Consider the following 15,536-nt stretch of genomic DNA (forward strand, 5'->3'; position numbering starts at 1 on the left):
CAGGGGCAAGGGGACGGATAGCATTAGGAGAAATACCTAATGTGGATAACGGGTTGATGGGTGCAGCAAACCACCATGGCATATGTATACCTATGTAGCAAACCTGAACGTTCTGCACATGTATCCCAGAACTTAAAGTATAATAATAATAATAAAAAAACCTAATAAAAGTCTATGAAATTTTAAAGCTAAAAAAAAAAAAGGCGAGAAACCAGATTGCAAAACAGTCCTGAGATGGCCCAGCAACAACCTGGACGTCGGGGGAGGCCATGAAAACAACACTGGATTTCCCCCAAGTCCTTTGAGTCCAGGTCTCAGGTTGATCCGGGGCGTGTTTCTACTACCCAGTCACTGAACAGTGACCTCACTTGACATTTCGCAATATGTGTATCGTATAAGCAGTGCCGCTGAATGACTTCCTGTAAATACTTACAACGGTTTGAGGCACCAGGGCCAGTCCCCAGTGGTTCTGGGAAAGGCTTTTTAAAAATGAGAAAAGAAGGAGCCACACGCTGGACACTGTAATTTCACAGCAGAGGTCAAAGCCAGGGCAATAATCACCCTCAGGAAGTGCCTCCGGGCCTCCTTGGCTTTGCTTTTCCCAGAAATTTTCTGAAGGGGGCTCCAGACAGGGTGGGAAGCCCCCAGGCCCGTGTGACAGAACAGTGATCGGGCTGTGGTGGAGGCTCAGCTTTCCCTTGGGCTCCAATGCCAGCCCAGCCTGCCTGGCTGGGCCCAGGAGGCTGCAGCCCCCGGTTCTGGTGCTTAAGGGTCACTCTCTTCTGCTAGCACTGCCGGGCCGTGCAGTCCCTCATTTCTCCTTTGGAAATGGGAGTGCAGGGAAGACAGATGAAGTAATGAATGGGCACAGTCCTGCCTGCCTGAGCAAGTCACTGCTTCCCACTTGTTCACTGTCTCAGTTTCCGGAGGGGAGGCTGCTGATTCAATGACCACAAACTTGATGGCTTAAAACAACAGCAGCCTATTCCCACACAGCTCTGGAGGGTGGAAGTCTGAAATCCTGGTGTCGGCAGGCCCACAGTCCCTCCAGCAGCCCCGGGGCAGTGTCTGTTCCTTGCCCCTCCTGGCTTCTGCCGGGAACGCTTAGCATTCTTGGGTTCATGGCCGTATCTCTCTAGTCTCTGTCTTCATCTGCCCATGGCCTTCTCTGTGTGCCTCCTCCTCTGTCTCTCCTAAGGACACTTGTCATTAGATTTAGGGCTCACCCAGGTAATCCAGGATAATCTCATCTCAGGATCCTTAACTATTATATCTGCAAAGACCCTTTTTCCAAACAGTCATGTTCACAGGTTCTGGGGGGATATATTTTTGGGGAGCCCCCATTCAACCCAGTTCACCCTCAGTGATGTAGAACAAGGGCGTGCCTACTCGAGGCTCATACTGATCTCACTGGCTTTGTGCAGATTTTGGATCCCAGCATATTGTTCCAAAGGATGCGATCTACATACAAGGAGGGCCAACGAGGTGCTGGGCTCTGCATTGCCTCCTTTATCCCTCTCCATGTGAGGAGACATTGTTAGCCTCATTTTGTAGATGAGCACACAGGTTGCACATTCAATCTCCCTCCCTCCCTCTCTTCCTCTCTCTTCTTTCTTCTTTCTCTCTCTTCCTCCTTCTCTCTTTCTATCCTTCACTCTCTCCCTCCCTCTCTGTTCTCTCTCTTCTCTCTCTTCCTCCTTCTCTTCTTTCTCTCCTTCACTCTCTCCCTCCCTCTATCTTCTCTTTCTCTTCTCTCTCCCTATCTTCTTTCTTTTCCTCCCTCCTTCTCTCTTCCTCCCCCCATTCTCTAGCTCTGATTTATTCAAGAATTCTTAACCCATTGATTCCTGAGACTGCGGTTTTTTGAATTTTTGCAATCAGACCTTGGCAATGACCTTGAGCAGTAGGATATAAATAACTCCCACATGTTTAGTGTCCCAATAATGGAACACTAGGCATAAATGGGTTTTAATATGTAGCCATCCGTTGTACTACTTTCCTACCAGATCCTCCCAATCCCACCTCCTGCAGACTTCTCAACATTTCTTGGGCAAGGCAACTATTCTATGGCTAGATAAGTTTCATATATGTATGTGTGTATATATTTGAGATGGTGTCTCTCTTTGTCACCCAGGCTGGAGTGCAGTGGTGCCATCTCAGCTCACTGCAATCTCCGCCTCCCAGGTTCAAGTGATTCTCCTGCCTCAGCCTCCCGAGTAGCTGGGACTACAGGTGTGCACCACCACATCTGGCCAATTTTTATATTTTTAGTAGAGCCGGGGTTTCACCATGTTGGCCAGGCTGGTCTCAAACTCCTGACCTCAGGTGATCCACCTGCCTTGGCCTCCCAAAGTGCTAAGATTACAGGTGTGAGCCACTGCGCCCAGCCAAGTTTCTTATATTAAAGCAAAGTATGTGTCTTTGGAACTTCTACCATGGATCCAAGTTTTATTCCTCTGGAGCCATACAAAAAATTTGTGGCCATATTTATTCTACCATGACACCAATTCTAGGAAAGTAAATCTCTACTAATCTACTTCTGTGTAAAAAAACCTATGACTTGTTTTTGTAAAACATTATGCCAAGTAAAAGAAGCCACATATTGTATGATTCTATTTATGTGAAATGTCCAGAATAAGCAAATCTGTGGAGACAGGAAGCTGATTAGTGATTGCCTGGAGGTGAAGGGAGGAAGGGGCTGCTAATATGTGTGAGGTTTCTTTCTGGGGTGATGAAATGTTCTGGAATAAGTAGGGATGGTCGCAAAATCCTGTGAATATACTAAAACTCTGAACTGCATGCTGCAAAAGGGTGAATTTTATGGTATGCAAATTATATCTCGATAAGCAAAAAATTAATTTAATAAAACATTCTGTGGACTGAGATGGCTCCTATCTGTTGTTAATGACACTGAGCAATGTCCCCACCCCCTCCAGGACTGCAGCCATGTGGCTGAGGTGCCTAGCTAGGATGTCTCTAAATTGGTGGCATTTGGAGTGAGTGACAAGAATAGGTTCAATCCCAGTGTTCCCCACTTACTTGCTTGGTGACTTTGGCTGTCTTACTTAAAATGTCAGGTCCTCAGTTTCCTCAGCTGGAAAATGGATTTTTGTAAGAACTTGATGAAATTTTGTATATAAAGTGCTTAGCCCAATGCCTGAAAGTTTAACAGTTTCTTAATAAATGTAAAAAAGAAAATCTAGGAAATTAATCCACTTTGCCCCTTGACCCCTTCGTCTCCTTCAATGATTTCACTTGCTTGTTGTTCTGGAACTCCTGATCGGCAAGCCCAGAGTCAATCAATTTCTCCCATCCTACCTTCAAGGATACGATCACACAACCATGTGGGCTGGAGCCATGAGAAACCATGATCTCCCTAGTCGGTGGGGCCCTCAATGTGTATCAGCAGTCTTCTGTTGGTCGTCTCCCCCTTCTCTGCTACTCAAGGGCTATTCCAAGCCACCACTCAAGCCCCATACTCCATTGTCAAACCCTTCTCTTCAGCAGACAACCTCACCTCCCACTCACTGAGCAATGTCAGGTTACCAGGCATGGGTGCCTTCAATTTCTGCCCCGACAACACCTATGAAGGCATCTACTCCAGCTGTCAGTCTCAGTGCCTTCCCTCCCTGTCCTGTTCAAGGGAAATCCTTCCATCTGTGCTTTGGATCTCACCCTCTTCCAGGCTTCTGGGACTAGACCTTGTGTCATGAGTGGCTTCCTTGGATCCCAGGGCCTCTCTTCATGGCCCTAGACCTAGATGATCTCTCCCTTCTCCCACCCTGGTCCCTGGTCTACCTTAGTTTTGACTTCTTGTGGAGTTCCCCACTCTTGGCCATGCACTGACCCTTAGGATGTAAACAGCTTCTCCATTTTCAACCCTTGATGGTTGATCTTGGCCAGTTACTCACTTGATCTAGTTCTTTTTTCTTTTTCTTTTTCTTTTTTTTTTTTTTGAGATGGAGTCTCTCTCTGTCACCCAGGCTGGAGTGCAGTGGCGCAATCTTGGCTCACTGCAACCTCTGACTCCCTGGTTCAAGCGATTCTCCTGCCTCAGCCTCCTGAGTAGCTAGGATTACCGGCACATGCCACCACCCCCAGCTAATTTTTGTATTTTTAGTAGAGACGGGGGTTTCATCATGTTGGCCAGGATGGTCTCGATCTCCTGACCTCGTGATCTGCCTGCCTTGGCCTTCCAAAGTACTGGGATTACAGGCGTGAGCCACTGCGCCCGGCTGATCTACTTCTACAGGCTGCTTCCAGGTCCCTAATCCAGCTCTCATCAGACTCAATTCCCCACCATCTCCTAGGGAAGAGATCAGAGGGGTTTAGATCATACCAGGTGATATGGTTTGGCTGTGTCCTCACCTAAATCTCATCTTGAATCGTAGCTCCCATAATTCCCACATGTTGTGGGAGGGACCCGGTGGGAGATAATTGACTCACGGGGGCAGTTTCCCCCATACTGTTCTCACGGTGTGAATGAGTCTCACGAGATCAGATGATTTTATAAGGGGAAACCCCTTTCACTTGGTTCTCATTCTCTCTTTCCTGCTGCCACGTAAGAAGTCCCTCTGCTCTTCCTTTGTCTTCTGCCATGCTTGTGAGGCCCCCTCAGCCATGTGGAACTGTGAGTCCATTAAACTCTTTTTCTTTATAAATCACCCCGTCTCGGGTATGTCTTTATTAGCAGCATGAGAACAGACTAATACACCAGGATTGCATGAACTGCGCTTCTCATGAAGTTTCTCTCACCTCAAGTTCAAATTAAATGTCACAATATCCAACTCCTAGCTGTTATATAGAATCCTGAAAAGTAATAGGTTCCTACTATAATTTCGCGAACTTTAACAAAGAGGTCAGTGGAAGTGATTGACTTGCTTTAGCTTGGAATACACAAGACAGTGAGATGTCACCTTCCTAACATCATGGGAAAGTTGGACATGAGACCAAGTTTAATCAACTTCAGAAGAAAATTAGCAACAAAATATCTCTCATACCCATTCCTTTGCAGGCTTTGTTCAGCTTTTTGGCATCTCGATCCACATCAAAACCCTGAGGACTGCTCGCTTTAGCCTGGAGAAAATAATTGAAAAGGTGAGATGACAATATAGACATTCCTAAATGATCTCTGGCTAAAATTGGTAGCAAACTGGAGGACCAAACAGTCATCCTAACCAGGGACCAGCTGTCACTTCACACACTGGTACATGAGGAAATCAGCTAGGGAGACTCTGGCCCCAGAGAGGTGGCTGGTACTCCTTGGGGCCAGCTGGCCTTGGATGACCAGGAGAATGGGCCCCTCTGTTCTCAAGGACAATCATCCTGGCCAGCTCTGCAATGAGCGATTTTCGTATCAACCCCACCTTTGTGTGTCTGCCTCTGAAACAAAGAATAATACTGTGAGCCAGTGTACTGGAGTGCTGGTTCTCCCCCTTTGCCATGAGACACAGCTATGTCTAAGGAATAGGTCAGAAGCTGATGGTTCTAGGACCTTATTACAGGTTCATTTGGTGACTTGGATCTTTGCCATCCATACAATGAGAGATACATATTTGGTTTGTTGGAGATACTATAGGAACCAGTAAAAGCACAGTTTTGGTTTTAGTGCTCCTTGGGAAGGTAAAGTCCTGTTTACATAGTGTACTGAGTTGTTTCCCATACTTCAGTCATTGGCACAATACATGCACTATTGCATCCACAGTTACCTAAGTCTAAATAATAAGCAAATTATTGTTTGCTTATAATTATTATTTGCTTATTATTTTCTTTTCAATTGACATTTGTTTTTACTTAAAGTTATCTTAAAAAGGAAATTTTTGTGAGCACAAAAATGGAAACCCAGTATTGCTTGCATAAGTGGAAGTTAACCATAAATATAAACACATAACTATTAAAAACTGCAATTAACCTGTGAGCTTAATTGTAGTTATGCAGCTGGTAGCTAGGAACACACCCTGAGTTTCCTGTCTTTGCCTTTTCTCATGGAGCTTTTCCTAAGCGATATGTGTCCCTATATTTTCTTTTCTTTTTTGAGACACAGTCTCGCTCTGTCAACCAGGCTGGAGTGAAGTGGTGCGATCTCAGCTCACTACAACCTCCACCTCCTGGGTTCAAGTGATTTTCACGCCTCAGCCTCCCCATAGCTGGGATTATAGGTGCACGCCACCACGCTTGGTTAATTTTTTGTATTTTTAGTAGAGATGGGATTTTGCCATGTTTCCCAGGCTGGTCTTGAACTCCTGAGCTCAGGCAATCTGCCTGCCTCGGCCTCCCAAAGTGCTGGGATTACAGGCGTGAGTCACCGCGCCCGGCATGTCCATATATTTTCCATCCTTCAGTGAAGGCTGGTTTAAGTGCCACTGGCAGTAGCACCGCAGTTCAACTCTCCCCACTTTCATATCCTTGGGCACCCAGTGGAAGTGAACAGTCAACCACATGCAGCTCAGTGGGTATGTTGCCTTTCTCTGCATGGCATCCTTATTTTCCTTATTTCTCCTTCCCCCATTGTGTGGCCTCACTGGGGCTGTCAGTCATGAGGCTTGAGCCCCTTTGTCTTGCCCTTGGTCACCAATGTGGGCACGTGTCCTGTGACTCTGGCAATCAGGATTGGTTCAGGAGTGAAGATGTAATCCAAGCAGGATTAGAGTCAATTAGAGTCTTTCCCTTGGTTGATACATAGATACTGAGAGAGATATACGTCTGCCTCCTGCTGGGTCTGCTGCAGTGAAAGTGCATGAGTCTAGGGCTCTTAGTGGCCATTTTGTCCACTACATAAAGGGAGAGAGAGAAAGAAACACATTGTACAAATCCTCAGACACAGCAGCGCCTGTGTCCTTGGGCTTCCCGGTTTCATTAACTAGCAAACTTCCTTGGTCTAAGTTAATATGAGTTGGGTTTCCGTCCTTGCGATCCAAAGTGTCCTGGCTAATATCTGTCGGCTGAAGGCGAGCTGGCTTGAGGCTTTGATTAATGGAGAATCATAGACTCCTAGAGCCGAAAGGATTGTCAGGGCCACCTATCACCTCCCTGCCTTTTAGAACATGAGGGCATGCCCCATCTTGCAGCATCTGTTCCTGAAACAAGCCAGAAAGGGGACTGACATTGTTGTACATCTGCTGTATGCCAGGCAGTTTATAGACCTTTCTTCATTATGCATAGGGAAGAGTGGGCATTACTAGTCTGCCTTCCAGGTAAGGAAACCTGGGTTCAGGCAGGTTAGATAATTTGTTTGAGGTCTGGCAGGATGCAGGACTGAACCCAGCTCAATTTGCCTCCTAAAGCCTGTGCTCTGTGCAGTGCACAATACTGCCTCACATTGTATAACTAGAGCCTCCATGATCCGACAGAGGGGTCCGATGACTCTGGAGTTGCAGAATGATACCTCCTGTTTTCCTTATCCAAATCTTTTGTGAGATGTAAGACAGCTATTTGGTGCTTTTGAAGGCTTGTTGGCAGGACCAGCTATATAATTTGCTGGGCTTAGTACAAAATGAAAGTGCAGGGCTCCTTCCTCAAAAATTTCCAAGAATTTCAATATGGTAACATCAGAGTATTAAGCCAAGCACAGGGCCCTTCTGAGCATGGGGCCCTATGCAGTTGCAGAGGCTGCACACTTATAAAGGCCACCCTACTTTTGATCAAATTCTGAAGGAGCTGGTCCTCTGAGTGTGGAAGTAGCAACTTCAAAATAGTAATGGCTTCTTTGCTTTTCATCCGAAGTATTATGGAGTGCCAAGGAAGTGAGGTAGAATTGAATCAGGGCAACAGAAATCTCCTATCACTCGGCTAATTCATAAGCTGTTCTCTATGTCATGTTAGCCTCATCAGTGCAGAGAATTTTGTGGGACATAATCTGTCCCACTTTACAACTAATGCGCTGAAACAGAGATTCAGGGCTCTGCAAATGGCTGTGCAGGTTATGCCCTGCCTGAGGCCCTGGCTGAGGGGCTGGGGCAGAACTGAGCTGGGGGCATGCTTGCCAAGCCTAGTACTGGCAGGACTGCTTCCCCTCAAGGGTCACCTTTTTCTCATTTGCACATAGAAGCTGTGAGGGCTCGCAGAGACCATGTGGAGACTTATCTAAGATCACCTGGCCAGGCAGTGGTTGAGTGGGAGCCAAGGCTAGAACCAGATTTTCTGATTCTGGCAGATCTAAATGACATGCCTGCCCCTCATCCCCTTCCCATTTTAGGGAGGCCATTCCATGATACAAATATCATAGAGTTGTAGGAGCTGAGGGGTGAGACAAAAGAATGCTCTCAACATGCCCAAGACCAAAAAATCTAGTAAATAAGTGTCATTTGATCCCAAATAACTCTGATATCTGGGAGGTGCAGCAGGAGAGTGTTGAGTCATGTGTTATGAATGAAGATAACATTGGGACTTAATTTTTCCTTTTTTAAAAAATTTTTTTGAGACAGGGTCTCACTCTGTTGCCCAAGCTGGAGTGTAGTGTTGCAGTTTCGGTTCCCTGCAGCCTCTGCCTCCCGGGTTCAAGCGATTCTCCTGCCTCAGTCACCCAAGTAGCTGGGATTACAGGCAAGTGCCACCATGCCTGGCTAATTTTTGTATTTTTTGGTAGAGATGGGGTTTCACCATGTTGCCCAGGCTGGTCTCAAACTCCTGAGCTCAAGCGATCCACCCACCTCGGCCTCCCAACATGCTAGGATTATAGGCGTGAGCCACCGCACTTTTTTTCCTTAACAAATAATGTGGGGTAGGACTCTCTATCAGAGGTGCCACCATCAGCAGGGCAGGTTGAGGTCCCAGTGCCCTGACTCCCTGTAGGAACTACTGTTCGCCACGTTGGTTGTCTTTCCTAATCTGCTTGAGAAGATAATTCAGGCTTGTTCCTTGTAACAGCAGGATATTTGATGTCGAAGTGAAAGAATCATGTGACGTGATTTTAAAAGAGAAAAAGAAAACAGTCTGTTTGGCGTTGTCCCCTCATTGCGGTGGGGGCTGCCTCCACAATGGCTGTATTCATCATCGATGCTCAGTGCTGATGGAATGGGTGTCCTATGGCTTGTTCCCAGGAGCTGGGTACCGAACTTCTTCTCGGGAATGTATATGGAGCGGACATTCCACGTCCACTGTTCATTGTTAATGGGATAGACAGCTGACGATGGGGCCTCAGGCCTGTTTGCCTATCCAGAGATTTAGTTTTTGAAACGGAAGCAACTGGGCAGAGCTTCTGCATACTGTGAGAATGCAAGTCAGATACAGAATGGGCTGCAGGGGACTCCAGGATGGGGTCAGACAAGCGTGTGAGGCTTCAGGAGACCACACGGATATTCCACTTGTTTTCAACTATGAGACGTTGTAGAGCCAGGGCAACTTTCCTTGTTTTGTTTTCTTTCAATTTGTTTATTTTTTGACAGTGCTTGCACTGACACTCAGGAGACAGATAAAAATAGCACAAGATATTAAACATCAGTAAAAATGGTTTAAGAGGTCTGGGCTTTGAGCCCACAGGAATCCTGATTTGAATGAGGATCAGCCTCTTAGCAGCTGTGTGAACTTGGGCCATTAACCTCTAAGCCACCATTTCCTCATCTGTAAAATGGGAGCAGTCTCTGCGTTGCAAGGCTTGAGGCTTACGTGAAATAATTTTTCAAATGCCAGAAAACAGGGAGCTAGATAAATGTTGGTCCTTTCCCTGTCTCTTTGGGTCATTTCTTGGCTTTTTGCCTTGTGATATTTATAAGATTTCATAAAAGTGATATTCAAGCAGATTTCAATTCTACATATTTAGATTTAACAGGTTTGGAAGGTATGTATATGAAGATACATACACAAACATATGTACCATATGTAGATATATAGGTTTCTAATTCATATATGTTGATCTCAGATGGATAGATATCTCCCAAACTTGTCAAATATTTATCTTATAACGCCCGAGCAACATCATATTTATAATAGGTAGCCACTGAAAATATAATAGTAAAGTTGAAGAATGTGGCTTTATTGTTAGAGTGAATTTCAGTCCCAGCACAACTGCTTATTAGCTGTGTGACTTCAGGCAAGTTACAGAACCTCTCTGTGCTGTACTTTCTTCATGGTTGTAAGGGAGATGGCCGCGCTCTAGTCGGGAGTAGGCCCAGGCGACTTTCTGACGCAGCGTGTCTCAGCAGGTTTGGAGTGCAGACGCACAACTCCGCACGTTATGTAGCCACGCCACGTGAGGCGCATTAAGTAACCACTCACATGCGCTCGTGCTTGGCTCTGAGCCACTGTTGTCTGTAAAAGGTACAATTACGCTGCTAAGGCTGTACCTCTGGCTTGGGGCTCACACCCAGGCTCGCTTGCGCCCAGAGAAAGATTAAAGCCATATTGAAACTCCCTGCGATTCCTCGAGTGTTTTTCCAGCTAGCCGCCACCCCACTGACTTTTTTCGGATCTCAGTTAGAACCTAACAATGGTAAATGGGGATAATAATAGTGCCTATCACATAAGGTTCCTGGAGGAGTTAAAGTTATTCATGCCAAGCATCTAAAACAAGCCTGGCTGACAGCATGGACTTTGCAAATGCAAACAATTGATATTTGTTGAAGGCAAATCAGCAATAAACTTTCCAGAATATTTCAAACCCCTTTCCTGCTTGAGGAGTTTTCACCTTGTAAATGGCACTCTAAAGATCAATTTCTCATTGGTCACCTGCAGCTTGGATCTGAGGTTCCAGGCATATATTTTACACCAGGCAGTCACGCTGCGGAGTCCAGGTGGCCTGGCATGATGTCCCAACATCACACCTTGTTAGCTGTCTCATTTGACGAGTGTGATAATTCACACCTCATGGAGTGTGAGACTCTCCCTGGGATACCATTCTGGTGAGGTGCTGGCCATCATGCCTGGACCTCAGGTCCAAAATGGGAGCAAGTGCTGTCAGCTCTATGAAAGGCACTGCCTGGTGCATGAATAAGGCAGCCCTGGTGCTGGGGGGACTTCCACTTTGGTTTTTTCTTCCGTCTAGTAGGTCTACATGTCCTTCTCTGTGTATCTACGTTCCTGTGTTCCCTCCTCTAAAACAAGGACATGAATGATCCATTTTTCTCAAAGGAGGAAGCATAGAAAATAAACTGAGATGCTCTGATCCTAGGAAGCGGTGTCACCTTGGCAGAAAGAATGCAGAAAACATCTACGTTGAGAAATGACTCAGGGATGTTCCTGCGGCAACAGAGCAGATTGCCCAGGAGGGAGGTCAGCTCTTTTGAATCAAGATTCTGACACCCTCAGCCAGAAGAACCAGAATGGAAAAACAGACGCCTGATCAAATGCCTTCTGTCCCAGTCCAATTCAAGGAAGTCTTAACTCTTATAATAGAAATGGAACATTCTAGGAACATCTTCCAGGTTGCAGCAAACTCTGGGGATGGAATGTGTGAAGGAGTTTGCTGAGGGATATGATTTGCAAATTGGTTGCTCTAAGTATTATATAGTAACCAGCATCTTCCAGAACACAGCCAGAAATACACTCATTTAAGTACATTCATACTTGTCAGTCCTTGTGTCCTGATTTTCTACTTGAGTAGCTTCAAGCCTGGACAATAAGAATAGATTGTCTCACGAGAGGCATGTGAATTAATTAAGAAGAAATATGTTACAGGCAAATTAGACTCTGAATTATTTTTCCTTCTCTTTCTCTTTTTCTTCTTCTTTCTTCTCTTCTTTTTTCCTCCCTTATCTTCCTTGAGCAAACAAGTATTGAAAATCTATTGTATGCTAAGCACTACCCCAGTTGAGGTGGACGCCATGATCTATGAAGCATAGTTCCTGTTCCCAGGGAAATAAACATGTAAATGACACATGACAATTGCATTACGATACAGTAAGCACTTTTGGGTACAAATAGCTGAGAGGAGAAAGGAATTTTTATGGAGGAGTTGACATTTGTGCTGGTTCTCAAAGGGCAGTAGGAATTAGGCAAGCAATTAAATAAAAGAGAGAGCGGAGGTAGAAGGAAGATATGCCAGGGAGAGACCACAGCCTGATGCGTTGGGAGTCTGTGTACTTGCATGCTTACTATGACCTGTCAATGTGCTAACATGATTACATCTAATCATGACATAATAGTCCACATAGTGCGGACTCGGGAGTCAGACCTACTCTGTTCAATTGCTGTTTTGCCCTTTGCTGGTTGTACCACCTTGGGCAAGCTGATTCACGTCTCTGAGCCTTAGTTGTCTCATCTTTAAAGTGGAGATGCACCTGCGCATGGGGCGGTGGGAGGCGTAGATGCATTCGTGTTTGGGATGTAGTAGCACAGTGCTGGATTACGGTAAGCACTCAGGTGGTGGCACGTAGGAGGTGGGATGCTGGGTGACATAGGATGTAAGGGTCATTTGTAAACTCTGAAAGTATTATCAAAATGCAACGGGAGTGGCCTTTAGACTGTTTAATATTTCCAGTGCAGTTTCTCAGAAGCCTTGGCTGGCTGCACTCTGCTCAGTAAATATTTGACAATGGTTGCTTGGTATCTGGGCTGTGAGCCAGGAGGGCCCCCGGGAAGACCCAGGGAGCAGAGGGCAGAGGGCTCGCTGTACAGTGATCTACAGAGAGCTGCTGTTTGAGCTGTCATGAAATGAGATTAAATACCAGGGCCAAGATTAGAACCAGATAGTGGCCTGCGCTTGTTAAGCAGGAGCAAAATGGAGGCAGGTGAAGAGTGCGCTGGAGAGAGCCTCAGACACACCTGATTCTCCTCGGTTTAAGCTGTTACCATTGCCACTGTTGGTTAATGGCACCTTGCACCAATATTGGTGATTCTGATTAAGCTTACCTTGTATAGTTTTTTTCAAAATTCCTGAAAAATATTTTAAACATCTTTACTGAGGTATAATTGCTGTAAAATATATTGTATATTTAATTATACAATTCAATGAATTTGGACGTAGGCATACACTCATAACATCATCACCACCATCAAGGTAATAAATATTTCATCAGCTATGAAAGTTTCCTTGTGTCTCCGTGTGTGTGTGTGTGTGTGTGTGTGTGTGTGTGTGCGCATGTTAAGAACGTTTAACTTGACATCAACCCATTAAACAAATAAAACTTTGTATTTAAAAATTTTTGTAGCAAGAGGGACTCACTATGTTGCCCAGGCTGGTCTTGAACTCCTGGCCTCAAGCAATCCTCCCGCCTCATGCGATCCTTCAGTCTTGGCCTCCGTAAGTATTAGGATTACAGGCATGAGCCACTGCACTTGACCTTAACAATTTTTTAAGTGCATAATAAAGTATAGGGTACAGTTTGCTGTACTCCAGATCTCTAGAACGAATTCATCTTGCATAACCAAAACTTTGTACCAGTTGAACAGTGCTTCATTTCCCCTCCCTCTGGTCCCTTGTAAGTACAGTTCTATTCTTTACTTCTATGAGTTTGACTATTTTAGGTACCTCATGTAAGTAGAATCATGCAGTATTTATTTTTCTGGCTTATTTCACTTAGCATAATGTTCCCCAGGTTTGTTCAAGTTGTTACAAATGGCAGAATTTCCTTCTTTTTTGAGGCTGAATAATATTCCATTGTAAACTTGCCTTGTATATATCTTAAGAACACTACAGAGTTAGGGAAACTGAGTCCAGCTTGGGGAAGGTTCTTCTTTGAGGTCACGTAAGTTCTGCCTCCTCTCTCACAGACATCTACCTTTGAACCAGGCATGAGGCTATTTTTTCCTCTGTATCTTTTCCGAGGCTGTTTTCCCATCTGAAAGATGGTAATAATAGTACCCACCTCGTATGGGTTGTTAGGAGAATATGTATCAAGAGCGCTTGGCAGGATATTCAACACGTGGCGAGTGCTGAGTGTCATTTTTATTCCTTTCTTCCATCTTGACCTGATTGCTGTTGAGTGTTGAGTGAGCCCTTTGCATGGTGCTTTGTGTAGTGCCTTTAAAATTGGAAGTTTACTATAGGAAGCTCAAAATGACTGTTTACGAAAGCTTGTCCTAAATTAGAAATCACTTTGTACTCATAGATAAAGAGTAGCAGGGGCTACAGTTGTAAGAGAGATGTATGGGAGGAAAACTCAAAATTGAGAATGACAGCAAAATATAGAGCACTCAATATGTGCCAGGCATGGGTCCAGACAGTTTACAAATAACAACTCATTTAATTCTCCCAACAACCCTATGGGGTAGGTATTATTACCTCCTATTTTGCAGATGAGAAAAACCGAGACACACAAGAATGATGAGATAGGGATTCAAACCTATGCAATCTGGATTCAGAAACTCTACTATTGACTTCTCATTAATAGATTTTTGGGGTTATTGTCTAAATAATTATTATTTTAAATTTAATAATAGAAAAGCTGGGCCAGGTAGGGTGGCTCATGCCAGTAATTCCAGCACTTTGAGAGGCCAAGGCGGGAGGATTGCTTGAGACCAGGAGTTCAAGACCAGCCTGGGCAACATAATGAGACCCTGTCTCTACAAAAAATTTTAAACATTTAGCTTGGCATGGTGGTGTGTGCCAGTAGTCCCAGCTACTTGGGAGGCTGAGGCTGAAGCAGGAGAATCACTTGAGGCCAGGAAGTCGAGGTTGCAGTGAGCCGTGGTTGCGCTACTGCACTCCAGCCTGGGTGACAGAGTGAGACCCTGTCTCAAAAAGAAAGAAAGAAATGAAAGAAAGAAAGAAAGAAAGAAAGAAAGAAAGAAAGAAAGAAAGAGCGAGCAAAGCTCAGTTCAACTCTTAGAATGATAGTCTTTTACAGAAACACTAGTTGAGACCTGAGACTTGTCCAGTGACCAGAGAAGCCAAGAACCCCTTGCACAGCTGTAGGATCAATAAATATTCTGGATGATGAGAAAATAGAAAGTAAAATGAAAAACGAAGTCACCACTGTTTGCAAGGCAAAACAGACAGCCATCTCCCAGTGAGCAAAGTGTGTATGTAGGAAAGGCACTATTGTCAAATTCTGCTCCCAATATTCCTTCCGATGCTAATGGAATCAGGTTTTCTGCCTCTCATTTGTAAACTGGGACTAATACCTGCCCAACCTGAAGAATCTCAGGAAGATTAAATAAGACAATGTCAGAGCACTGGACAGGGAGCTTTCATTATGATGACTCAGGGCTGGCAGGGGAGGAAGTGGCCCTTCTGCCCTTCAAAGGCCATTAGGAAGCTTCTTCCTTCTCCTTCCCTCCTCATTTCACACCCAATCTTCCAGTTCTCCCTTTCCTAAAGTATCTTTCCCTTCAGGTAGAGGAGGGATCATAGCTAAAGGACTACAGTGTGCCAGGGGGCTGAATTTTAGCAGACACATTTTGAAGACTGAAAAGACATGAAGCCAGTGGGATGGCCAAGGTTTCCAATATGCTTACTTCTTATGGGTGCCTGCCTTCCAGCTGGATAAATTGCCAAATATATTTATAGGTAGAATATCTCTTCTCCCTGCTTGACAGAATCTGTGCACATGGATTGCTGAGTTGTTTGATTCCCAAGGGGCCCATCAGTGGGAGGCAGGGGGAGGAAAAAGGGGGGATGCTGCAAGTGGATTCCTCCCTGCAACTTCCTGAGTCCTCAGAGG

At 45.1% G+C, this 15,536-nt stretch overlaps 1 protein-coding gene across 4 annotated transcripts in view; it reads right to left on the bottom strand.

Annotated features, from left to right (window-relative positions):
* The window catches only part of ANXA13 (annexin A13), a 58,240-nt gene that overhangs the window by 28,185 nt on the left and 14,519 nt on the right, over window positions 1-15,536 (bottom strand). For all 4 annotated transcript variants that reach the window (XM_032758497.2, XM_032758496.2, XM_058444226.1 and 1 more), the window contains one exon: window positions 5,001-5,076. In XM_032758497.2, the coding sequence (XP_032614388.1) occupies window positions 5,001-5,076 (76 nt within the window). The remainder of the gene's footprint in view (window positions 1-5,000; window positions 5,077-15,536) is intronic.

This window comes from Hylobates moloch, unplaced genomic scaffold, assembly GCF_009828535.3.
Source record: "Hylobates moloch isolate HMO894 unplaced genomic scaffold, HMol_V3 SCAFFOLD_9, whole genome shotgun sequence".
NCBI classification, from domain to species: Eukaryota; Metazoa; Chordata; class Mammalia; order Primates; family Hylobatidae; genus Hylobates; species Hylobates moloch.